Source organism: Camellia sinensis, chromosome 4 (assembly GCF_055761805.1).
Source record: "Camellia sinensis isolate YWXY chromosome 4, ASM5576180v1, whole genome shotgun sequence".
In the NCBI taxonomy this organism is placed as follows: Eukaryota; Viridiplantae; Streptophyta; class Magnoliopsida; order Ericales; family Theaceae; genus Camellia; species Camellia sinensis.
Window position 1 is genome coordinate 49,270,930 of NC_138964.1, and position 27,875 is coordinate 49,298,804.

The 27,875-nt window shown below is 32.5% G+C and overlaps 2 protein-coding genes and 1 long non-coding RNA gene across 3 annotated transcripts; 1 reads left to right on the forward strand and 2 right to left on the reverse strand.

Moving 5' to 3' along the window:
- Nucleotides 1-557: 557 nt before the first annotated feature.
- LOC114311411 (eukaryotic translation initiation factor 5A) lies at nucleotides 558-9,624 on the reverse strand. The gene is made up of 5 exons (XM_028257552.2): nucleotides 8,949-9,624; nucleotides 2,067-2,189; nucleotides 1,718-1,774; nucleotides 1,210-1,284; nucleotides 558-895 (listed from the first exon to the last, which is right to left on the reverse strand). The coding sequence occupies exons 1-5, from the start codon at nucleotides 9,069-9,071 to the stop codon at nucleotides 791-793; spliced, it is 483 nt and encodes a 160-aa protein (XP_028113353.1). The 5' UTR covers nucleotides 9,072-9,624; the 3' UTR covers nucleotides 558-790.
- A 5,928-nt stretch (nucleotides 9,625-15,552) lies between these two features.
- On the reverse strand, nucleotides 15,553-18,484 carry LOC114272698 (non-structural maintenance of chromosomes element 4 homolog A-like; the record flags this gene model as incomplete). Its single annotated transcript, XM_082923260.1, has 5 exons — nucleotides 15,553-15,973; nucleotides 17,277-17,371; nucleotides 17,466-17,685; nucleotides 18,011-18,101; nucleotides 18,240-18,484. Coding segments are annotated over 5 exons (888 nt in total), but the record flags the coding sequence as incomplete, so codon positions are not given.
- Nucleotides 18,485-25,101: 6,617 nt separating this feature from the next.
- Nucleotides 25,102-26,848, forward strand: LOC114319702 (uncharacterized). Its single transcript, XR_003649545.2, has 2 exons — nucleotides 25,102-25,207; nucleotides 26,572-26,848. It is a non-coding gene; the product is annotated as an uncharacterized LOC114319702 (long non-coding RNA).
- The last annotated feature ends 1,027 nt before the right edge of the window (nucleotides 26,849-27,875 follow it).

A 27,875-nucleotide genomic window follows, 5' to 3' on the forward strand; every position in this document is an offset into this window, starting at 1 on the left:
CAAATTAACTTAATTTTTTAAAAAAGCGTTCTACTTGATGTATTCTAAAATGTAAACGGTTCGAATTATTAAAATAGACTCTAATTTCGTCACATAACAGATGCTGATGCGCACCCCATGCAACAACATCCCCAATCCCGTTTTTATAGACCAGAAAGAGAAACAAAACAACACCTATCCTATCCTACAACCATGATTGGACAATTGTGCAACACAATGGTAATCTTTTCAAGAAAGTTTTGTTTATTTATTTGTATTTTCCAGCATTCCATATGATGGGAAATGGAAACGAAACTTAATAGAAACGTTTTTCGTCATCAACAAAAAATCAAACTTACTTGAACAAAAAAAAGCTATTATCACCTTTGAAAGATGAAAAATATTTCCTGCAGTAACCTCTTACCAACACCACCACACCACCACCACCCCACCAACGCCACCACCACAACCACCTCCACACCAACACAACTACTAGCATATTAGTTTTGGCCGCAACCAAATAAAGGAAGACAAAGCGACAATGCAACAATGAATCTATAGACTATGTCAAACAAACATAATAAAACACGTCATAGACATAATGCATATATAAATTTCACCCTGCTAGAAGAGCAAGGTTCCTCCCAGGGGGATCTGGAGGCACATCCTACCCTTTTCTCCTGTTCAGTTACATGGTTGTAGACAATATTAATATAAGGTTGTTGCACACCCACATAGAGTTGATAAAAGTCCCCGTTAGAACATAGGAGTTGGTTTTCATGTAACCACGGCTACTGCCATAGCCCACGCTTTAATTTTTAGGACCAATGTCCTTTAGGGCACAGATTTGCTCTTCTCCCATTGCAGACATGACAGTCACCACAAGGTCCTTTCCTTCACCGAATCCATCCTTAATCTACACAAAACAAAATAAAAGAAAAAATTTCATTATCTGGCAAACGGGCAGGTTTGGGTAGGTTTAAAATAACCCAATCATTTGATAAACGTGTTTAAGCAGGTTGGCTTGAATTGAACGAATCAACCTGACCAACCTGTTTATTGAACCCTTTTTCAAATGGATGATGGACGGGGTTGGGTGGTGGGCGTGGGGGGGGTGGTAGTGGAAAAACAAAAGTTCAAAACAGAAGTTCATTCTATTCTGTGTGGATGGAATATATAAAGAATCAAACAACCAACAACACAATGTACTAAAAAAGTTGAACAATATACCTGGGTGAGCAGAGCATCATCAGTGGGGAGTCTCAAATCATCCTTGGTATTTCCATTTTCAGTCAAAAGACTCACCTAAACAAAATGCAAATTCAGTTGCTTTACAATTAAAAGACTCAAACCACCAAATTCAAGCATGGTTCCCTTGAGTTGAAGCAAGAAATGTGTTTGTTCATGCAAATGTTGCACCACACAAACTTCTTGTCAGAAATTAGTTCAAACCAGAAAGGTTTAGCTTTCTCAGCAGTCAAACATGTATCAAATGTGATAAAATCACAGACAGTCGTTGTATCCCTTCAGATTAAAAAGATGCACAAGAATTGAAACCATATGGGTCCACCATATTAAAATCTCATGTACAGAAATCTCATTAAGGAAATAATTAAAAGAAGAATGTTCTGTTCTGTCACTTGGGCAATGATTTGACAGAGTTCACCGTTTATGGCACCACATTTTCCATGAACCAAATCTTATTGTTGAACCATAAAAGAAGAGTTAGATAACTCACAAAACCATCTTCGGAGATGTCAATCAGCTGATAGTCAGTACGATTAACATGGGGAACCTGAGAAAAAAAGGCAAATAATTAAATGAATTTTGTTAAGATGCTTAAAAGGATTGTACATTTTGCATGAAAATGCGTGTATTAAAAAATGTACAATCTTTTAAACCTTCTTAATATGAGCCCTAAGGGCCCAAGTTAACATGATCCTATATAATATGCATGACCAAAAAGTCAGCTAGAGAAATGAGGATAGAAGTCCATAATATGTTCTTGCAAGTATAAGTGCCTATACAAAAGTTAAAAACAGAAGCAACAGAAGCAACAGAAGAAAATAACAAAAGCACAGCATTACATCACAATTGTGGGATGAAGGGACAATATCTTCGAGCTTCTTTCCATTAAAGATATCAATTGCAACAAAGTGGCACTTTGCATGTCCATGTTTGCCTGTTTTTGAGGTGGAGACCTCCACAACCTGTTTGGAGAACAGAAACAAGCAAATAGGTTACAAAAGAAAGCTGGATTGTTCTCAAACCTACAATAGTATAGTACAATAAGATATAAAGAGAAAGAAAGCTATAAAGAGAGATATTTTCTCTTGTAAGTTCCTAAACAAAACAGCATGGTACAATAAAATGGCAGAGTGACCATTTATTTTAAGCAAGAAAACAGTAACATCAGTATGCAAATATGAGCAGCCCAACAACATGCATTCACCATAGACTTGCCAACAAGCTAGACAATGAGTAACCTGATCGGCTCTATGTTACCTAGGAGGTGGATCTTTCTGGTACAAGGAATATGAATGTGGTGCGCTACATGCTCTAAAATGTGGTATGATAGGATAGACTTCTTAATTGACATCCAATATACAAGTGTATTTTTCTTCATCTTAATCATTCAACCACAGAGTGCTATGAGCATTACAATCCATTGTTTTACATTTCATCAATCCACAACTTCACTCCATCTAGATTTTAGTTCATTATATTTGACTTTTTCCTTAATAAAAAAAAAAAAATTATGAGATTGCTTTGAATCGCTAAATTCACCGTTTCAGAACAAAAAGTGTACGATATTTCGGAATGTGCATTCCAAAATGTAAATAGCTAGGATGTTGGCATTTTCTGGTAACATTGGCATGTAACCTCAACACTCCTAAACATTTTGCAAGACATTTTCCACAATATAGATTCAGAGGAGAATGCTGTATTTAAAAGGAATTATTCCTAGAAGAGAGAAAAAAGAGCAAATGCAATATCAGTTTTTAAAATGCATCCTTCTCTCCTACTCTTGAAACATAGTCAATTAAATAAAACACTCTGGATAATTTTCATTTTTCTTTTTACCCTTTCACAGCAAGTGATAGTTACGGAAATTCCAAATGAAATATAGAAGACATTCATTATTCTCTCATCAAGCAGTATATTTGAAATGCACCAGTTTTCTTTACCTCCAGTATGTCCTACTCTTTGATGCTGTCCTGGGATTAAATACTCAACATAATAAAACACGAATTTGACATAAGTAACAGATTTGTGGTGCGGGAGCAAGAGCACTTTTTGTTAAAATAAGTTCAGAGGGAGCATTATTTTCATATTTGTAAATATATAAATAGAATATATATATATATATGCATGTGTGTGTGTGTGAATATAATCATTTAAATAAATTTTAATGCATCAATTTCTTTGTTACTAACTGCGTTACTCAGAGTCTGGGAATGATAAATATGCTGTATGTATAATAGTATGTTGTAAAGGGTAATAAATAAATAAAACGGAATAATATTAACGAGTAGCTGCTTTGGTCCAGCAGTTGAAGGCGGACTTGTGCTAGAAGAGGTCTCAGGTTTGAGACTTCCAACATGCAAAGTACATATTTTCCTACAATTTTGAGATGGGATGGGCTATGATGTGGTTAAGACTGCATGAAACTGTACACGTGACTGACTATCATTTGTTCAAAACCAATTCACTAGCGAATCAGAGTCTTTGACTAGGAAAATCTGCAAGTTCGACCGAATTTCATCAATTCGCAGATTGGCAAACTGAATAGCAGACTCCCAAATAAGTTCTTAAAGCCTAAGACTTCACCCTAAAAAGCAAGACCCATGACTCAAAGATAACATTTAGGAGGAGCATATCTATGTGTGACACTATGTCTCACATGACACTAATACCAAAAATGTGTCAGAAACAAATATATCTGATCAAAGATTTTCAAAAAGCAAGCCGAGCAAGCCAAAAAAAAACACACACACTTTCAAATAGAAAAACAGAGAAGAAAAATATAAATAGGGCAAATCAGTCACAAAAAAAATATGAAGGTGCAGAATATGGACCTAGTCTCTTAAATTTTAAAAAGTGAGGGAACTCATTAAAATAATTTTTTACATGGATGTAGTTTCAGCATGCTTTGGGGTTTACACTCTTTAAGCTATCAGATAGACATGCTGTGTGGGTGATTGAATCATTCAAGAGGGCAAAAGTGCAAACAAAAGGTGTTTGTCTTGTATGTCATATGGGCATGTCCTTAGTTGCACGAAGCGAGAGCGGGGGCGGGAGCGGGAGCGGGAAATCGTGAGCCGATAGAAGTTTCTTAGGTTGGGAGCGTCTCGGGGAGCGGTAATATATATATATATATATATTTCAATGTACATTAGAAGTTTTTTTATAAATATTTTTATTTTAATATACATTAATTATTTTATTTATTTATTATATTTTTTAAATAATGTATTATTGTTAATTTATTTTTTTTATTTTAATTGATATATATTATAAATAAAAAATTATAATAAATAAGGAATGATAAATTATGTTAAAATAAATAAAAAGAAAAATTAGATATTTTATTTTATAATTTTTTTATTATATATGGTTTAATTAGATTTCTTTTAAATAATTGGATGATTTATTTTATTTATTATATGTTAAAAAGTTAAGAAATAATAATTTACAAAAATTATTATTATATATGATATTTTAAGAAATAATAATTAAATATTTTTTTATTACATATATAATATATGATAAAATATATTTATTATATATATTATATATCTAGACGAAGAGAGAGAGAGAGTTCAGAGAACAACGAACAGAAACAGAGATGAAGAGGGAGAGAAGCGGAGACGAAGTGAGAGAGAGAGAGAAGCTCAGAGAGAGTGACGAAGACGATCGCAAGAGTGACGAAGATGATTGAAGCCCTTTCTCCTCTCATGTCGACGTCGAAGGTTAGGGTTTCTCTCTCTCTCTCTCTTCCCTTTACGATCCCATCTTGGACAGAATCGCGTTTCTCTCTCCACAGAAACGCGATTCTTACACGTTTCTTTCTAAGAATCGCGGAATCGCGATTCTTACTGAGAATCGCCACAAAGTTGCACGATTCCTGCAACTAAGGGCGTGTCATGTGTATATTATAATATTTTTATGCCACATGAGGTGCCTTGTGATTCAATGTGTCTCACTTGTGTGAGCATGTCTAGTTTTTAACTATGCAAGCCACACTTCTTTTTCAGCCATTTTTGTTTCAGAATATGATGATTTGAGGGAAGTAACATTCCATTAAGAAGTGTAACCCTCCCCCAGTCAGGAAAGCATCAGAACTGGAGAATCAACAGATTCAGAAGTTACCCTGGAGAATGGAAACATTCAGAAGGTACCACTGACAATATAAGGGGAAAAAAAAAAAAAATGACTCAAAAATTCGTATAGAAAATACTATTTCTAACTAAAGATGATTTTTTGAATGAAAAAATATGTTATTTCCATTCTCATGTACAAGAAAATCTGCAATGCTCAGATTGAGAAAGAGAGAGAGAGAGAGAGAGAGAAAAAATAAAGTACCTCCCAAAGGAAAAAATTTAGCGGCTAAGATCTAATCTATTTGCATGAAAGGGCACAAGAGAAAGCGGTGAAGATAAGAGAATGGCCATAAATAACTGGATAAGAGACACAACAACGACATAAATGAAAGGTGAAGTGCTACGTACTGAAAGAAAAAGACTTTACAAGAATATCAACAAACCTAACAAGTTAAAACTACGATTAAGAAAAAGAAGAATCATGTGTTTGACCCAAAGGAGAGAGGCCGTCTGATTCTAGGTAGATACCGTGGACGGAGGCTCGGTAGCCGGTGATTGAATCCCACCTACACTACAACTACGAATGTGAAAATGGCATAGTGCAGCTAGCAAATTGCATGCCGGGTCTCAAGGAGTGGGTTCATTCTTGTCAATCTTGCGAGCCCTCGAGTCCCCACTTTAGTTAGGAAGGCATGTGAGTTACTTGATCACTATTCAATTATCCATGTTAAGCATAAAGGTTGTTTTTTTTTTTTCCAGGTGAAATAAGTCATAAAATAGAACAAAGAGAATTACAGAAAACACAAGGGGAATGACCCAGGACCTAAAACACAAAACAGCAAAGACCTAAAGAGAATCTAAACTACCAGCAACTGAAACTGTACACCTTGCAGAAAAAGAAACTAGATACAAAACAATAAAGAGACAAAAGAAAGCAAAGATAAGAAAAACTAGGACTGGAAAAAGTTGTTCAAGGCCCACATAATTTAACAAGAATGGGCGACTTGAGCAGACACAAAAAGCCTGGACATTACAAAAGAGGCAACAAAGAGAGAAATATCTTACACACCTTGTAAGAGATTGAAAAGACTAACCATAGGCCATGAAAGCTAAAAAGAACTGTAAAAACCAAAAGACCCTAAAAAACATACAACTGGAAGAAAGAAATGAACAACAGAATATACCATGCAGTGCTTAAAGCAGCATGCACACAGCATAAAGGGTTGGTTCATGATTAAGTATCAACATACCTTGGTGAAATTATTAATTTTCATTTAAAATAAAATATAAAATTTTGAATTTGCTTAATATTTGTATCTAAAAAATAAGAGAAGAAATAAAAGAAATAAATAATCATAAATGCTTGAATTTGCATTCTCTCTTTATAATGTAAACATTAAGGGGACGGATGTAGCCAAGGAATTTTAAACACTCTAATGGACTTTAATGAGTTAACTAGTTTAGTACTAAAGTCCTTGGTAACTCTTTGTTACCTTTAGTGATAGAGGCAATTACTTGGACTACTCTATTCCAAAAGGAGCCAGTAGGGAGTGTTACAACTTAAAAGAGGGAATTATAGTTCATTTTATTTTGAGAGTCTTGCAGATTGTTCGGTGCAGTTTCTACATAGCTTATCAAGCAGAAATAACTTCAATTAGCTAAAAAAGGCTAATTATCTAAAAGTTGGGGGAGAGGTTTAGCTCTAGCTTTCCGATTATTAACTTTTAGCTTCCAATAATCTACACCAAACAAGGCCAGTAAAGAGTGGGGCAACGGATGGATTTGACACAACCGACGTTACATAGATCAACTAGGTAGTTGATTTTTTAGTATGAGTGTTTTCTCGTTTTATTAGGGCATAGGTCCTTTCCTTTCCTCTTCTCTTCTTCACGTGTATAGAATGATGGAATGAATAGAGTTGCATAGCGAATGTTGAAAGCTCCACGTAGAGTTTGGTAGTTGGGCCAGTAAATTGAAGGGTGTTGCCTTTTGTCATGTCTGGAGCTTCATTGTAAATCCTTTTTTTTTTTCCTTCCCATAATAAATAGCTTGCTTACCTTAAAAAGAAAAAAATAAAAAGAAGTAAAGCATCTACAATAGTCACATAACCATTTTCTCTCCTAAAGGTCATCTATTCCACATCGGTAAGCATACCTCACCATTCTTGTTATTTTTTTCAATCTCCATATGCCCAATTTCAATCGTATTTAGCTCCATCGAATTACAATTTTACAGGGCTTATAGTAGTTCAAGATTTGATTTTTGAACAAAGCTTACTTTCGAGATTGTGAAGACTGCTGAAGTAGCCTCGATTAGCATGCGTAGGAAGGACTTGGTTCATGTTGTTACACAAAAGAATGTAACTGCACCAGATTTGGAGTGCTTAGCAAAGAGACCACAATCAGAGTAAGTTATTCAAGTCGCTTATGTCACAGGGTAAGTAAATTTTTTTCACTAAAATCATATTTACCAACTAGCGAGGAGAAGAAAGATTAGGAAAAAAAAAGTTCTACAATGCATTTAAAACTTAATAACTACTTAATATAATGATATATATCATATGGTGCCCGTTTGGCAACTTGATTTTTTTTTAGTAGCTTTTTGGCTTTTTATGAGGTGAAAAAAAGTTAGTGTATTTGGAATATTTTTTTAGTTGAATAGATAGTTGAGAGGAAAAAAGTGATCGATATGTATGATGCGATATTTTGACTTTTTTGAGGTTTTTTGGCTTTTTTAACCAAAAAGTTGGCTGCCAAACAGGGCATGGTAGCAGAATCCATAGCTTGACTTGCCATAAAGAGTTCAGTCTTCACTATAGAGATCATGCCACTAGCAAATATACGGTTTATACCAATAAGATTGAGCTACTGGTTCTAAGTGAATAAATTCACGGGCAAGATGAATTTTTCAAAAAAAAAAAAAAGGAAGAAAGCAAGGAAAGGAAAAAAATAAAATTAATCAATAAACTTCAATATAACAGAATGATTCGAAATAGACAAAAATGAGGGAGACTTCGAGTAGCTCCCCCTCATATTGTTCAATAAAAGTTTCTTGTAAGCCACCTCTCTACAAACACTCTTTAACTAAAATTTGAAAAACAGGACTTACCTATTAAAGGGCAAAATCAATATGATCTCTCAACTAAAAAGTCATGGGACCTAATTATACTGAAAAATCTATCAACAGGACTTAAAAACCCCAAATTATTATGCATAACAAACACTTATATGACCATGTTTTGATACTCAAAGACACCCAAAATATCAGATCCCTATAAAGCATAGAATCAACAATTTCAGTCACTGTATCACAAAAATCAACAAATTCATTTGAACCAATCAATCAGCCTCCAACTCATCCATATCCACTCAATTATTATTATTTTGCGCGGTTCCACTCAATTACTTAGAATAACAACTCGAACCCAATTACTTATTCCAAAAATATGTATTAAAAATAAACACCCAATAACAAGTCGAAGCATCGATTATCAAAACAACCGATCAAATAACCAAGATCTGGCAAAACAAACGCAGACCCAGATGAAATATGACAATAATCCATAAGAAAAACCAGAGAAATTGATGAAATAAGAGGATTTTAATGAGTGAATTCAACAAGAGAGAGAGAGAGAGAGAGAGAGACCTTGCAAGGCCTGTTCTTGATGACTATGTAGCCATTTTTGCGGATTGTTCCAGCTTGCTGTGGGTAGGTCTTGGAAGCCCCTGCGTCGGCCTTTGACTCGAAGTGATGCTCTTCATCCGACATCTCTCTCTCTCTCTCTCTCTCTCTCTCTCTCAAAATCTCAAATTTTTTCTCTCTGAAAAGAAGGTTGAAGAAGAAGACTTTGAGGAAGAAAGAAACACTCTTTTCTCTCTCTCTCTCTCTCTCACAGTATAAAAGAGGAATGATTCAGTCCGTCGCAGTCTCTTAAGAACATGCGATACGGATATATATATATATATATTTTTTTTTTTTTTTTTTGCGTAAAATTACAAATATATTTATGAAATTTACTTAAAATATAAATTATTTCTATATTTTAAAAATTATATTTTGTCTTTTGAAATTTTTAATATCATAAAAAATAATTTTTTTATCAATAAATTATCAAGATAATTAATAATTTTTAATAATATTAAAAATATATTTTAATTAATAATTTAATTAATTTTATTATTATACGAGAGGGTAATTAAAAATTTTATTTTTTTATAAAAATTCTTATAAAGATATTTATAATTTTTTAAATCATAAAAATGTACCATGTATTTGTAATTTATTTTTTTGTTTATGTAGATGGCGGAATGCGATATGATACGGATTGTTGGATCAATGATTCTGCCTACTTAAGTTGGAAAATAATTCAGTCAGAGGACTGTGACATTGTGAAATTAAAGTAACTATGCCAAGACACGTGGGAAAAAAAAATGTTTATCCAATTTTTTTGAGTTTACGTGGCAATTAGGTATTTGACAGTGATAAGAATTTTTTATTAAATTTTAAATAGTGTTTGATTTACTGAAATTAAAGGGAATGTAAGATCAAAAATTTTGTTCCCAATAAATATAACAACAATATTAGGGGATCTGAAAAAATATGACTTGAATGGTTCAAAACATTCAAAACGATGTCGTTTTAACACATTCGAGTCATTCGAATCACAAAAATTCGAACTACCAAATATTTTTTCTAAATATAATTATCATTTGCCATTATAAAATAACTATCATTCTATAAGAAAATCAAAAGAATGGTCGTTCCATTACATTTAATCTCATTTCAATGAATCAAATACAATATAAGAGTTTGACTTGATAGTTAAAATTTGGGACTTGAGAGATTGGCCACAAGTTCGACTTCCCTTACTCATTAAACTCTTGGAACCATTAATAAATAACAAACCTATTTTAGAAGGTTTATTTGGACAGTAAAAATTTAGGGTTCTTTTGAGAAGAGTTAAAAATACAAAAATTAACTTTAAACTATTTTTGATCATATTATTTCTTACATTTTTTACATATTTTTTTAAATAAACTTTAAAAAAAATTAACTTTTAATTATTTTTTCAAAATAGGCGTTAGTCTGATTTGCACAAGCACACCCGTGATACCACATATATTGACCTAAAAATAAAAAATAAAAAAAATGGTACTAAACTGGTTGGTTTTATCAGCCATGAATTTTGGACGGTTCACGTGTGTTCTAAGAAAAATAAGGAAAGGAATTGGATGCCATAGTGAAAAGAGAGGCATGGGTGATGGGCCCATGGGCTTTATTATTAGGTGTTGTCTTTAAATTGATTTTTTTAATAATTTTTTAAGATTAGTATATTTAAAAATATGTTTTTAGTTGTATTAAAAAATAATAAATTGTTGAGATGTATAAATTTATTTTAGTGACTTTAGGGTTTTTTGTTGACTTTGTTTTATCCAAAAAATTAACTTGTCAAATAGGGCTTATATTTGTCTTTTTTTTCTTATGCTGGAGTATGTTTGGAGAGTTTTTTTTTTTAGACTTTTTAATTTTTTTATGGAATGAAAACAATAAGCATGTCAGGATAATCCCTTTAGTTGAATAAATGTTTGTAAGGAAAAAACAAAAAAGTGATGAATTGATATGTATGATGTGTATTTTGACATTTTGATTTTTGGGAAAATTACACATCATGTTACGATTTTCAAAAAATAAATAAATTAAATCAATGGAAACATTTATAGATATTAATAATTAAATTCATTAATTTGTAAATATTTTATAAAAACTCCACCAATGTGTAATTTCTCCTTATTTTTTTGGTAACTTTTGACTATTTTAATAATAATAAAAAAACCTTTACCCCAAACGGGCCTTAATATGTTAAAAAATCATTTTACCATTTTTCATATATTAAAAAAATTGAAATAAATATTTTTTTTCTTGAACTAGGCCAAAAAAGTAGACTTATTTTAACCCCAAAAAAAAAAAAAACTTTATTTCTATGACTAGTTTAAAATTTAACATTTTTTAAACTTATTTAGCTCGTTTGAGATGTGAGTTGGCTTTTTAGCTACATTAGTCTGGAGCTAAAAAGTCTCATTTGGGATAGACTTTTAGATTTTTTTGACTTTTGTAAGAGGAAAAATGAAATGATTATAAGTTGGATATGATATTTTATCCTATTTTATTAAAATAGCTTATTTTATAACTATTTTAGCCCAAATGTTCTTCCCAAAAAAGCTCATGTTAAGTGTTTTAAATTTTGAAATTTAGATTCGTTTAGTGTAGATGCTCCAAAAAAAAAAAAAAAGTAATAAGAAAAATAAAATGTGATCCAAAATTGAAATAAATTTACTAAAGATTAAAGTAAGCTAGAAAGTTAGTTAAAAAAGCAAACTCTCAAAGATAAAGTCAGTAAACCTAAAAAGCTAACAAGATTAGTATACCACGATTACTTATACAAACATTTTAAAATAAATAAATAAATAAATAAATTACACTCATCACCCTTAAGGTTTTTGACAATTTCACTCACCTCCTCTCATTTTTCTAAAATTACATTAACATCTCTTGAAGTTTATTTTTTATTTGCATTTTTTCCCAATCTGTTAGTTGATCGTTAATTTGACTAACTGTTCTATTTTGCTTTATTTTATTTTATTTATTTTGTGAAAGTCAGTGGTTAGTGGTTTGATTATCACATAAGGGATTGCAGTTTAATTTGTATAACATTTGGAGTTTTTATTAATAATAATAAAATCAATTAATCATTTTTTAACTAAACAAATTAGTATGAATTATTGAAACCAAATGAGAAATACAATAACTTGTATATATTTAAAGCAATAAATCTACTATCTACTATTATTATAAAAGTGTGAAGAGTTTGTCATGTTTTCTACTTTTTCAATTTTACCTTCTCAAATTTACTGTATATTTTCTAAAAGTCATAAAGAGTCCTATATAAACCAACTATTTCTTTATTTTTAGAGTTAACCACTCAAAAACGATATATCTGCTTCCAATAGTCCTACATAAATACAAACAAACCGTGCCTCTTCTTATCAAAAAAAAAAAAGAAAGCCGCCTTCCTATTTTTTATATTGATAATGATTGAAGAACAAAAAAATAATTACTTTTTCTTATTTCCTATGTCCGTTTTTATACTAATATATAATATTTACAATTATCCATCATGGATCAAATCACTGTGAATAATTTTGGTTAAATATTAAAGTTGTATGCATTCGTTCAAATTTAGACATAAGAAAGTGCATACGTTTTTAAAACAAAGATTTGTACTGCATTACAAAAATTTGCAAGGTATATACACTTTCTTTTTGTTTAAATTATTTTTTAAGAATTATAATATTTTACATGATACTTTAATAATCAATGTATGATGTCAAAATTCTAAATAAAAATCACTTTCGTTGGTTTTATTTTTTAAATCTATTTTTTAGTTTTTGATTTTTCATATTTTCTCAATTTTAGTGATTAGAGATATTGAAATTTCTTCATATTTTATATTTAAATTATACTTTTACATGAAAATCTAATATCTAATAATCTAAATAGAATTAAAAAGTAAAATATTGGTAAAAAAAATTATAAATTCAAACATACATTGAATTTTTATTATTATATATTTTTTGTTATTATTATTATTTAATATTAATAAAAAATTTCAAAAAGAATACACAACAAATTATTTTCTAAGTGTATTTAGATTAAGTGAATCTAAATGTAAAAGTAAAATAAAAAAATAAAAAATATATTAAATTAAGTGAATCTAAAAAGAAAATAAAAGGGTTATTAAAAATAAATAATAATAAAAAAAGTGTCAAAGACTAACAAACATGAAAAAATCAAAAAATTCAAAAAATAAGTTTGAAAAAACAAACAAAATCAAATGCTATAAACTTCTCTTTTTTTTTATTTTTTTTTATAAAAAATCTTTATTTACTAATCTCTAATTTTATACAAATTATTCACAAATTCCGTTCAATTTTTATGTAAATTTAATAATTTAATTAAAAAATTGTGCATACACACAAAAATGTAATACTAAACATCTACATTATGACGAACTATTTAATTATGAATAATTAACTTCTCATTGTTACTTGTATTATATTGTTATAAAAGATTTCACATATTACTTTTGTGATATCTTATATATGTGAACATTTACGTATACAAGCACATCTATCTATCTAGCTATATATTATATAAGTAAAAGAGAGTTTTCGTGAAGAGTTTTGTGAGAACTCCAAAATAATGAATTTATATAGTGTTGGGATTGCAATTATATTCTAATCCTAACATTATTTACACCGTGCCTTCAGGCACGGGCATACGCTAGTCTTATATATGTCAACATTTACGTATATAAATATATAAATATAAATTTATATATGTTACTGTATTCATACATTGTTAATCTGCAATGTTATATTACCATCAGATACTTAATTTTCTAACATGTATCGTTTTAGTAATATAGTTACATTTGTTGCGAAAAAACTACTGAATTGTGTATTGTTCTCTTATTAACTTATGTGCAAGACATATATATATATAAGTATCCACAATAAACACTTTCAATAATAAATCAAGACTTTGCAAAGCACCTCCATCATGACAATAATTATACTCTTCTTCCCCTCATAGAAAAAATCACATTATTGAGGGAAAATGGATTTTGAAATTCATAATAATATGATATCGTCTCAAACTCTTACTCATCAAAATATTTTTATTACAATGAGTTGTAATGGTGAGCAAGAAGAAAAAAAAAAAGAAGGTGGTAAAATAAAAACTATAGAAGATCTATTCCAACATACTCTCCAAGCAAAGTTAGAAGAGCTAAAACAAGAATTGTCCTATCTGTTGTGAAGTTCAAGAAAAATAATGTACTTCATAAACACATTTTAGTCAAATTATAAGGAAAAAAAATCAAATAATGCCCAAACATTATTACAACAACTCAATGATGCAAAAAGTAAGTACATCAAATAAAAAGTTTCAAACAATTTTTGTTATATACTGATTACTTACATATGCCATAATAAATTATGTAACTTGACAGTTTTATAAAAGTAACCCTGCAAACACTTATAAACATGGATCTATAAATATCGTGAAAATAATTATGAAATTCCTATATCAATCAAAATATTAAGCTAGAATATCATTCCATTTTCTTAGAAAAAACTATTCCACATTTTCTACATAAATGAAAATATAGTAATGACTAATGTTTTATTTTTCATCATACGAGATATTCGTGATACAGGAAACAAGACTCAATAACTCTTGATATATAAAAATATATTACGTATTGATATTAATGCATTCTTACACCAATAGTATGGAAATAATATGCAATAGTTGGTTCAATGAATTTGTATTATGATTTGAACTATTAAACAAAATTGTGTAATTGTATAATTAATTTCATATATTCAATTATATTACAGGTACAGATTATGAAAAATTGAAGTGAGAAGTTGATAGAAAATGATTTGTGTAATACTATATATTTAAAGGACCTGCTTATTATTTAAGATAAGATTATAATCTCAATAATCTAACTATAAATTCTGTTTATAAAATTTCTCATTTGTCATTTAAATTCTTCAACCGAGTATGTATTCATTTCTTGCTTAGTTGTATTTTGGATACAAATCAATTTATTCATACAAATCTCCATAGTTTGTATATACATATATATATATATATATCACATATCAATTTAAGAAACACGCATAATTACAGTACTAATAACTGATGAAAAATGGCTTCACTGTTGGAAAAATGACTTTTAGCGGCATTTTTAAAACGCCGCTATATGTCTGCAAAACGCCGCTAATTCCTTTAGTGACGCTTAACACCAAACGCCGAGGACGCGGCCGTCGCTGTAAGTTTATGACGTTTTAAAAACGTCATAAAATTAGTATAGGCTATAAACGCTGCTAAATGTGGCAGCCAACGGACACATGACGTCACACAGGCATTCAGCAGCACTTCAAAAACGTCGAAATAGCATTTTTATTATTTTAAAAAAACAACTATAGTGGCGTTTTAAAAAACGCCGCAATAGATTTTTTTTTTTTTTGAACCACTAATTTTGTGAGATTTAACTCTAAAAATATACCTGTAAAATCGTAATAGATTTTTTTTTTTTTTTTGAACTACTAATTTTGTGAGATTTAACTTTAAAAATATACCTGTAACATAGTAATAATGAATAAAACTTGGTATAGACATATTTTTGTGAGATTATTATTCCCTCACATCTATAATAGTACCCAATACAACATCCTTTAAAGAAAAAAAATCCAATAAATCATAAAAAAACTAATAGTAGATAAACAAAAACTTATCTACCTGCCTAGCTACTATATACATCACAAATCATATTCCAAAACATATATATTTACGGCGAGGCATCAAACAGAAAGGAACTCAAGTTTACGCTTGCACCTCCGGATGCCACTATTGGCATCACCAATCCCAGAAGAGTCTCCAACAACAACTGATAGGTTCTTTATAGTCACCAGATGCTGCAATGGTGCCTGACAATCATTTGCATTTGCAGCAGCTGGCTTCCCTTGGGAACAACTGCCAATGTTCGAAAAATCCCTATGGGGCATCAACTCCTCTCCAACTGCCAAAAAATCCATCATCAACTGCAAAACCACACACATATACAAGCACAAATTACATTTGTAGGAAATAAACAATCGAAGTACATAAAGAATTTTCAAAAAGATGTTAATAATTACATAATTCACAACACACACAATGGTTTGTGTATCCGCAAAATAATAAGAGGGTATATGCTTCAATGGTTCGAAAAAATAGAATTTTTTTGAATAAATCATAAAACACTATTGGTCGGGTACACAATCACATGCTATTCTGCACCCATATAATAATAATATCTCCACTTGAACAGAGAATTGGGAGTCGACAAACAAGGTCTGCATTTTGGAAGCATATGATTTGAAATCCAATTCGGTTCTTATGTACTTTTGTGTAATATATTTGCACTTTGTGAATAAACTCAATCAAATTTCAGTTAATAGCTAATATTTTTTTGTATTATGAGATTTCATGTTAATTAGTAGAGTCCATTACTTTTGTATTAGTGTTTAGAAGCCAAACATGAAATGTGTTAATTAATTAGTTAATAGCTAATATTTTTTTCCCTCTCCCTCCCTATACCAACATATAAGAAATGCCTTGCACTATATCTCCAAATAAGAATTTCCTAGGCAATGATTGGGAACTCAAAACATGAATTTACTTTAATATCTCTACAAATAGGTAAGCACTAACCTAATTGAGGACTTCCCAAGTCCAAGTGAATGCTGAACAGATTTATTTCTCACGAATACTGCCAAAGATAGAAAGCATGGGAAGAAAGCAATGATAGTAAAGAAACAGCCATATAATAAACAGTATGTCTGTCAAACTCGTCAATGTAAAAAAAATAAATTAAAGGAGTAATCAATGACATCAAGGGAATGGAAAAAAGGTTTGATCATTCTGTTTGACTATTATCACTTCTATTTTTGGAAAGAAGATGAGCTACATCTGCTAAGATTTTGATTTCATGAAATTACTTATCAAAAAAATAAAAAAGAGGTTCATGAAGTTTTTTCTCATTAATACGTTCAATCTCCAACTTCACACAAAAAACTATGAGAGATCAAAATGGCCCTAAAACAAAAATTGAGCTCACCTATGGAATCTACGAGAAGAAAAGAGGATGCAGGAAAAAAAATTTCCTTTACACCAAAAATGATAACTATGCAAAAGAATTACCTTAAGCTTTTGAATCCTTAACATGGTCTCTTTAAAAGTAAGTCTATTCATTTCTCTCTCAATCTAACATCTAAGTTCTATAGAAGTTTCATACCATCTCATTTACATGATGATTTCTATTTATATGCACATCAATTACAATAAAGTTCTTTAGTTTTGTATCTTCCAATCCTTGAAATCATATCTGAAGACAAAATGGCTGTAAGCAACTTCACCCGACATAACAGAAGGGGCGTCAGCGGCATTTGTTGGCGTTGAAAAGAAAGTCAATAACTACAAATATAATACAAAAACAAATAACTAAACAATATTCTCAAATGGATGTTGTTATGAGTTGTTGTGTCTTACAAACAAGATGAGAGCCCTTTTCATCCACAGCCATTATAACCCGCCCATCTTTGACCAAGAAAGACAGAGCAAATAAATTTCCCACTGTCTGTGCAAAAGATTTTCTATTCAATATCAAACTTTCAAGTTTAACCCTTCTCTTGCTCTTCAAGATGTCGAACATGGTAAACATATTCTCGTCAATATCTGTCATCTTTTCTTCTGCCCCAGTATTACCGAGCTATTGCACAAGAAATTTACATGAATGAATACATACTGTTGAAAGAACCTGGCACCATTACTAGATTTGAATTTTATGAGTTAAAATCTCATGTATAAATAATGCAATGCACTCACAAAAGATTATTCGACTACGCAAATATTGGAATGAGCTAAAGAAATAAATCATCATAGTAAACAACTAAAATTGTGTGTCTAAGTACTTAACGCTGTTACATTGAAAAGAAATTTGAGAAATTTAGCACTCGGTAAATAAGCAAATGCTAAAACTTGAAAATCATCAAGTTTTCCACAGTCAATATATATAGCAACACAATTATACATACCTGTTGGGGCTGAGAACTTTCAGTTTGTTTTGCCCGTTTTCTGTAAACTGCAACGTTCCGCTGCTTAACTTCAGTTTGCATAGGTCTAAGCCTTGAGCGAAATAGGGAAAACAGAAAGTGTTAACAAAACAAAAAGTCGCTTACAAATAAAGATGATGAGATGAGGAAGCAAAAAGTCCCTTAATTATTGCTGCCTTTTTTTAGATTAGAGAGGGGTGACAACACTCACATGGAGCAACGCCCTCGGAAATTCTTGAAAATGGGTGAAACAGCAAAGCCAATTTCTTTCCAGAGGATAGAGTTCTTGTGGGCAGCTTCAAAGTCCGAGGTTCCTTTTCTTCCTTGTACTTTTGTGAAGTCTCTCAGCAAACATGATATGAAATCCGATGGGGTAACACCTCCTCCGATATGTGATTTAACAGAGGTCAACAAAGTCCTAGAAAGATTCATTAGAGCCTCTCCATCTGCAACAAGCTATGGTCAAATGCTAAACATGATATTCTACTTGATGGAAAGCTACCCCATGGAAGCAGCCACTGCTACTTTTCCCTACACTATGAAAGATATCACAAAATATGCTTTTATATACATATCATGATGAATGGGCTACTTGAATTTAGAGCTCAAAACTCAAAAGAATCATTTTCTAGTTTCACTCATCCAGAACTCTACTGTTACAGAAATACATAACCTAGCACTTCCATACAGATAAAGAGGAAGACAGAAGAAGAAAAATGTAATAGGTCACAACACTGTATTTGGAACAAAAACCAACTCTTTGGTAGGTGTATTGGTACTTTACCTGCATACTTATGATCCATTTCATGCAGTTGGCACCGTAGATTCCACATCTTGCACCCTTTATAAGTAATTAGACGGTAGAGTTAGCATGAAACTTTGAAGCAAAGTATCAATTCAAACCAATGAAGAATTAGTTGGAATGAAATTGCGCCATGGTATGGCGAAGCTCAAATTTAGCCTCAATTACAAGAGCTAACATCTATAATTGCTTGCACTAGCTAATGTAACTTCTGAATTGCGACAAAGCAAAATAAACTTACTTGCTTGATACCACAACTACGAATGGAAGTTCCAACCTTCAATACTATTTCATATAACTACTTCATAAGTTAACCACACATATTTACCAGCCTGTAGAGAATTGGAAAACTAAAATTACATTCACATAAGCATATGTATACATACAACACAAAAAGAAGAGAAACGTGAGTGAAACAACAGCAGAGGATTATAGGACAATGCACCTTCCCATTAACAATCTCGCGCTCACCGAGCATTTGGTTTTTAGGAAATTTCTCAACAGACACACTGCAACAAGGTTACAAATACATTAATCTTGGCAATAATGATCAAGAACACTTTTGTTTGGTTTGATTTTCAGAATTTGCTTTTAGAATTCTTTTTGAAAACATGAAAATTAGTTTTGGCAAAAAATAACCACCAAAAACATATTTTAAAAAGGGGTAGCACCAAAAGGAGGTGTCCTTTTTATATAAACCCTCCCCAAATCATATGAAATCACATAAGGACCCATACAAAAAGAAAACTCATGCTATTTGATCCCTTGAAAAGAATAAACAAAGGCAAGGAGGAGATGCACAAATAGAAAAGGAACCTCCCACTTATGGAAAAACATGCTACAAAATGTAAACTGGTTGAAAAGGAAACAATCAAGGGCCAAGAGTCTCCCCCGAAAGAATAGATTTTGCCAAGAATATGGCCCTTTACTTTTAGGAGTTTCATCTTGATCATACTAAAGGCATAAGGACCTGAAGAATCTTAACCAACCAGCAGATTGAAACTGTAGAGAGCATAAAAGAAGCCATTTTCTTTCTCTCTGGAATGTCAAAATTGAGAAACTAGGCTACCATCCCCTTTGCCTCATCTTTTAGGTTACTAAATGAATCACTCTTACAATAAAAGTAGGTGTTGCCCCTGCTTTAAATGGAACATCATGTCAGGAAAATGATATACTCTCACCATAAAGGTTTTGGTTGCCCCCACTATTAATGGAACAAAGCCAATTCCTCAGTTATTTGTTTCATTACAGCCATTACTAGTGAAAACACTAAATATCTGTCTGACATTATGTAACATATGACACAAGAGAACCAAATTTGGGGAATCAAAGTAATCATAAAGTGCTCTGAGGTTAAACATCTAGAAGATCTTAGTTTTAAATGACTCAAAACATGCTGACTATAATCAACTAACCCTCCAGTGGTTGCAGTAGTAGGTTGACCAGTAACATCATTCTTCTTGACATCAGCTAACACAACATTGATATTGTCATCCTCAAAAGCAAAATACACAGGATACTGTAACCAAATATAGCATCATCAAGATAGTTTCCATGATAAAATCACATTGAAATATAGAAAGTGAAAAGAAATTTGGGGATGTGAAACACCTTGATTAATGAGTAGGCCAATAAATTATAAGACATGACAGAAAGTCAAATGTCCTGGCCATTAAATGGTGTCTAAGAATCCTACAGAGCAATATAATATATATGTATCCCGAGTCCATTTGGGAGCCTGTAACAAACACTGCAGGTTACTTTGTTTAGAGTGTTTTGATAAAGTTTTTGCATACTACACAAACATAGCTTCAACAAGCTGAAAAAAATATGATTATTCAGAAGTATGTGGGAGGGATACTTTTAACTTCTACTTTCTGATTATCAGTTTTCAGCACAAAGAAGCTGCAATAAACAGGGCCTGATATCACTCACAGTATTAAAGCATTTGGTCAGAATGAAAGGAAACAAGTGTACTACTCAGATAATAAACAGGTTGGTAATTGAATCAGTCCATTTGATTTACATTGAATTTTAACTAACAAAAAAAAGGAGAGTGATATTCTAAGCATAAAAAAAAATTTAGTCATCCAGGGCCCTTATTCTAGAATACCGTTGGGGTAACAATTATGTGCATATTCACTTAAATGCAATTAGGAGGAGAATGGACAAATTCACTGTTATGTAACCAGGAAGAGAATATACATATTCAACTACAATTAAAAGAATAAACGCCACATCAATCCTAATGAAACGGGCAAAAGTTGGGAAGTTAAAGATGCATTCTGACCTTAAGCAGCTTGTGAACGAATTAATAGCATCACTTGGTCCAAAAACCTGATAGTTGTTAACAACATCAACTTTATAATAGAACTCGGAAAGTGTGTTGACAAAATAGTTTTAAAATGAAGGCAAAAGAGATAGTGGACAGATGATATACCCCCCACAGGCCATCACAGCGAAGAATGATGAAGTGGTCTCGCTCTGTAAGCTTCGATGGAGCTTCGAAATCGGTTCGATCTGGAGCTTCGATGGAGCTTCGAATATCTGAATCTTCGATAGAAATCACTGAATCTTCAACGGAGCTTCGAAATCGGTTGGATCTGGAGCTTTGATGGAGCTTCGAATATCTGAATCTTCGCTGGAAATCACTGAATCTTCAACGGAGCTTCGAAATCGGTTCGATCTAGAGCTTCGATGGAGCTTTGAAATTGCTTCGATGGAGCTTAGAGAGGGTTGAGAGAGAGAGAGAGAGAGAGAGAGGGCTCAGATAAAATGATGTATGCGTATGGGTTGAGAGAGGGCCAGATACAAAATAAGGATTGAGAAGGGGCGTGCGGTACACCGCATTGGGAGGCGTTTTGCAACCACTCCTATTATAAAACGGCGCCGTTTTGGTTAAAAGAATATGCGACGTTTATAAAACGCCGTTAAATGTTAATAACAGTGACGTTTAAAAAAACGTCGTTAAAAAAACGCCACCGTAACCCTTTTTTCCTGTAGTGCGTGCTACGTGCAACGCATGTGCCCAACCACTAGTTATATATCAATTTAAGAAACACGCATAATTACAGTACTAATAGCTGATGAAAAATGGCGTGCTACGTGCAACGTATGTGCCCAACCACTAGTTATATATATATATATATATTTATAATTAAACCTTGTGAGTATTTAGAAATATTATTTAACACTACTAAAATAAATACATGTAGTGTTCCCATTTGATTTGTATTTGTTTAGGTAGTGAGACTCATCAATTTTATCTTATTTTTTAAAAAACAACTAAACTGTATGATGTCAAGTATTGATTAAAATTCACCAAATAACTTATCTTATATTTATGTAATTAATTGTTTAATTTGTTTCATTATCACTTTTGTCAAAACAACAGGTTATTCTATAATATACACCATTTTATGTGTATCATATACAAGTTATAACATTTATAGTGTTGATTACTACAAATGTCATAACTAAGTCTTTTTTTTAGTCATAACCAAACACTATTGTTGGCATCATATTTAAACCTACCAATTAGAGGTTGACACGTGGCAAGCAAGGGGCAATACATAAATATAGCAAATCATTGGAAAGCCCCTACTTTCGAAGCTGCTCACGTTCACGGCGAGTGCAAGATTTCAACCGGTGGAGCTTTTAAACCACACATGGAAGGCATATGAGGAAGAAGTTATTTAAGGAGCAGTTACAAGCAATTATACACACTCAAATGAATGAGTGGCCCTAAGAAGTAACTAAAGAAAAGGAGATCATGGTGAGAAGAATTAGCCCAATTGCATCAAAGGCACCAAATAGAGACTATAAATAGATGGAAACAAAGACTAAGAAGCCCCCCGACCAAATCCAGACTTTACGTCTTTGTCAATTTGATTTATCTTTAAATTTCAGCACTTTATTTTTCAGCATTTTACTTTCATGCACTGCACTTACATTCCAAAGGAGTATATTAACTCTATAATTCCAGAACTCGGTCGATTTAAAGTTTTGAAGTTGCCCTTACTAAAGGTAACATTTTATAATTGTTTATTTAATTAATCAATTACATTTTATGTCTAGTCTCTCCCTTTCCTTCTACTATGAATTCAAGTTGAAAGTATTGGTTCATCTTTCAACACAACATAGAGAAAGTCCTTTTTATTGAGGCTAAGAGAACCTTAACACAATCGCTTGATAAATTTGATATTTATTATATGTAAGGATTTTTCAAATCTTTGCTGGCACGCTCTATTTACATTTCTAACATTCGATGTAGCACTTGTGTTCTTTAAAACCATTTAAAAATGTATTTAATTACATCACCCTTTGTTATTGGGGTAATTGAGTTGGTGTATCATTGTTTTGGTAGAGTGAAAGTTGATTTAGACTTGTTAGAGTTGTCATTTCACGCTTAGTTTTGTCGAAAAGTGACTTAGGAATCTTAAATTCTATTCGGAGTGACGACACTAAGCTCTAGGAGGGTCGACACTTGCCTTCTCCTTTTTTTCCTTCTTTTGTTTCTAGTTTATAGGGTCGACACCACCCTTCTGGGTGTAGGCACCTGGTTTATCTTCTTTTCTTCCTTTTGACTGTTGGTTATTGGTGTCGACACTAGGGCTTTTAGGTGTTGACACCTGGTCTATTTTGAAAAGACGTGTTTCACCTCTAGTTGGTGGTGTCGACACCACCTATTGCAGGTGTCGACACCTGACAGAATCTCAAATCTATTTGGTCGTAGTTTTGGCATCTTTTTCAACATCTTTTGACTTGTTATCTTGATTGACCTTGGGTTAGATATTTTCTTTAAACTACTACTATAAATAGGGCCTCAAAACACCTTTCTCTTTACTTTTTTTTCTTCTTCTTCTTCTCTATCTTTCTCTCTCGCTCTCTCTCAATCTTTTCCCTTTTTCACTATGAACACCATTGTTGCTCTTTGAGTTTTTGCTTTTTGCACTAAACCTCAGATCTACTCTCTTGTAGTCATCTCTTGGCCTGAGTCCTTTGAGATAAGTTGTAGAGCTTGTCGAGGGCTATGTTCTAGTCAGAGCAAAGTTTCATTTCACGACTTTTGATTTTGGAGCTTCTTCTCCTCTTCTCTATTTAAGGTAGAGATTTTTTTTGATTATTTACAATACCTTGATATATATAGATATGTGGTATTTTTATTGCATAAACTTGTTTGTTTTGAGACTTTCTTTGAAAATCATGAAAGCGGGTTTTAGGGTTTGAGCCTTAAGAGGTTAAGCTTGAGTTTTTTGTTCGATTATGTTGATAAAGTGTTGTTGATTATGTTTAGGATACTAGAAATGAAAAGGCCTAATTTCTATCAGTGTTTGAGAAAGTTGAAAGTGTTTATGTTGGGTATGCGTTGGCTATGTTTGCATAATAGCAATTGGGGATTTTGATAACAAAAAATTGGTAATGGTTTAGAATCTTGGAAATTTGGTGTAGTGGATTTGGTTTTGAATCAAGTGATGGGTGTAACCCTTTTTATAAAATGAAGCGAGAGGTATTGATGTTTTAATAGTATGAAATTAGTCGTGGAGTTTAACTATGAGGGTTCGGGAATTAAATTAGTGAGCCTTGTTGTCCTTAGTTATAAAATTACATTGTTTTATTTTGAGGGATGTATATTTATCGTTTAGAGTTTTGTCCTTGGCTATCTATGAATGATGGTATTATTTGTTGCTAAATAAATATTACGTGTCGACGTATGGGTTAGATTGTGTAATCTAATGTGGTGAGTTGATGATGTTGATGCACTTTGAATTAGAGGTACCACTACTTTCTAGTTAGCGCCTAGTAAATTGGTATTGTAAAGACACAAACTTTTGGTAATTACACTTGAGATCCTGAGCCTTAGGTTAATAGCATTTTAGCCCATAGTTTTGTAAAAGTCTGCAAAATGGTCCAATAAAGAATAATTTTCCCCGTATATTATTATAATTAAATCCTCACCACTTTATAATTGAAAATACCCTAACACTTGGTTTTTATTTATGTTACCTCCTAGTCCCTAAATTAATCCATGCATTTTATCCTTTTTTTTCTTTAATTTATTATTTATTTGAAAATGAATATTTACATAGGTATTTATAATATTATTTTGGGGAAAATTGGGCATGAAACCACCTAGAAGACTTGAGAAAAATATCTAGATATTTACTAGTCTTCTACTTTCCTTTGTCATTAATCTAGAGGGTAAAATTGTCTTTTCAACCCAAACTCTTTGCCTATAAATTGAGGCCATTTCCCCAATTCGTTACTCACATTTTCAGCAGCCAAGGAGAGGGTGGGAGGAGGAGATTGTGACTAGAGGGAAGTGGAGAAGAAGATGAAAAAAAAGAAAGGAAGAAAAGTTGATTTCTTGTGTTAAGGTAAGAACCACATCTCTCTCTCTCTCTCTCTTGTTTTCTCCAATTCTTTCACCCATCTCATCCTATTGTCTAGTGTGCTCTCTTGTGTTATATATTAATGGTAAATAGGGTTTTGGTGTGTATGCTAGTGTGGGTATGAATTGGTGACTTTGTCTTGCAATTTGTTCAAAATATGCACTGCTGCAACTTCTCTATTTTAATAGAAATATCAAATTAATTTATTTCTTAAATCTAAATTTAATATAGGATATTTTGTGTGTTTAGAGCTTATGATAATTTTATTAGCCCCTCACTGTGTGTTTTTAAGGCTTGGATATTTTGTTTAAGAAATCTGGTCCCGAGTCTCTGAAAATAGTCCACTTCTCGCAATTTTATAAAATTTCAGAAAAATCATCTCATGTTGTTTCTTTTGTCAAAATTTAGAATTCTAAGTCCTCTTTCCAACAGAATTATTTGGGTGGAAATCATTAGGTAGATTGAGAGGAAAGCTAGTTTTCCCAAAAGGTGACAAATCTGGACCGGTTTTGGAACATAGCTTTGTAGATGAATTTTTGGATGTGCTATGCAAATTCTGAAAATGGGAACTAAAAATAAACATGTTGTTTATTGTTTCTGTGAAATTTCAGCCCCTAATATGACCTAGAAGTATTTTTACCAAAGCATTCTTGTTAACTCCGCAGTTTCGAAAAGTGCTGGAAATTGTGCCTTATTGCGTTATTTGTTTCCAAATACTTCAAAGCATGCCTAATGTAGTTTGCTTATTTTACCATACTTATGTATTATCATGGGCTATATTTCCTCTCTTATGTTTGTCTCATGCTCTTTTATATGACCGAATGTGACTAACTCACTTATCAAAATATCTAATAAACGAGAAATGAAAAGGGGTTGGTAATGGGTGGTGTTCACACTAGTGTTTCGGAATGATTTATGTAATATGCATATGATTGAGATGAATTGTGATGAAATTAATACCAAATGAGTTAAGTCTTGCGCAAGCGGTCTAAGCGAACCCCTAGGATGGCACGGATGTATTCAGACTCTATGCGATAATTTCAGGGTGTAAGCGAGCCCATTGGTATGGTATGTGTAGGGTGTAAGCAAGCCCACTTGTTTAGTTGTCCCTTTTGAGGTCCACCATATCCCTACTCGGTATATAACCGATGTGGGCATAGGTGGTAAGGTTTGCAAAGCAGCAAAAGTGAGAGTTCTGAATAGTCCGGTGTCCAATCCTTGTGGTTGGGAGGAAGGATCTCTTTGGGAGATTCTAGATGTCTAATCTAACTACCAATTTAGAGTACCTTATTGTATTATTGCATTTTATGTTTCCCAATTTATTCTGTGTATGGTTGATTGGTTGATAGAAGGTATGAGGGTGCTTATTTTTACTGGGCATTCCAAGTTCATGGCATGTCATGCCAGGTGATGAAGCAGTTTACAATGGTAAAGGTTATTTCGAAGGCAAACAAGATTAAGTGTTGGAGCCGTAGTTCACTTGAAGACTTAGACTAGTAGTTTTTTTTTTTCTTTTTCTTTTGACTTTTGGTTTGGCAATGTTTTGTAATCCTGTAATGGAACACAAATGAATTATCTATGATATTAACTCTTGTTATATATGTTTATTAAGATGTTTTGGTTATCTATCCTGCTTGTGTCGTTTTATTGTACTTATTTGATTGTCTCGAATTTTGGGGCGTTACAAGTATTGTTGTGTAGGATGTACCGTTTGCCTTCCGTGTTTATGGCCGGTAAAATACGAATTATGTTATTGTTGTTGTGAAAAGGTGTACCGTTGGCCTTCTGTCACAACCCGAACCCGCCCCTATGGGTTAAGGACATGACCGGCCAGTAATCCTGTGATTACCTACGGCCTCAGACCGAAACAAGAAGAAGACTTGTCAGAGTAAAGGGGCCAAACGGAAGCAAAAATTAAAAACTTTGTCCATAGAGCCGTGCTTATATGCACATCAAACAAACCATACTCAGATACGTTAATAACCCACATCAAAGGTACAGTTTCACAAAATTCATTACAGATAGGATCATCCAAACTAAGTCAACCCATGAAAACTATATACAGACGTATTCAAAACTTCGCCAACCTGACAAAATGTAAATATATAACAAAAGGGCGAAGACGGGTCTCGTGCGTGAGACACAAGGGCTGACTCTCTCAAAACCTTAGTTGCTCCCTACAGACTTCACTGAGGCTGGGTCTGGACTTCTCTTGGCTCACCTACAAACACATGAATGAGCGTGAGCGAAAACCCAGTGAATAATATCAAATATGACAGTTACATCACAATATGTAGAACAACATGCTCCAAACGGCCTTGGGCCCAATTCATACTTCTAATTAGCAAATATATATGACTATACGAAATGCAAATCAAGTAACTGTAGTTCCAACATTCTGGCCTTTGGCCCATTTGGGTTTCCATTCATGGCAAAACGGCCTTCGGCCCATTCACTTAAGTCGAAACGGCCTTCGGCCCATTCATTTTTGTCAAAATGGCCTTCGGCCCATTCATTCATGTCAAAACGGCCTGTGGCCCACTTGTTCATGTCAAAACGGCCTTCGGCCTACTCATTCATGTCAAAACGGCCTTCGGCCCACTCACATGTGTCAAAACGACCTTTGGTCCATTCATTTACATCAGGACGACCT

Excerpts from the sequence above, each read along its gene's own strand:
- LOC114311411 (XM_028257552.2), bottom strand. The coding sequence starts at position 9,071 with ATGTCGGATGAAGAGCATCACTTCGAGTCAAAGGCCGACGCAGGGGCT. Across the intron at positions 2,190-8,948 it reads TCAAGAACAGGCCTTGCAAG|GTTGTGGAGGTCTCCACCTC; the intron begins GTCTCTCTCTCT and ends TTCTCCAAACAG. Across the intron at positions 896-1,209 it reads ATGATGCTCTGCTCACCCAG|ATTAAGGATGGATTCGGTGA; the intron begins GTATATTGTTCA and ends TGTTTTGTGTAG.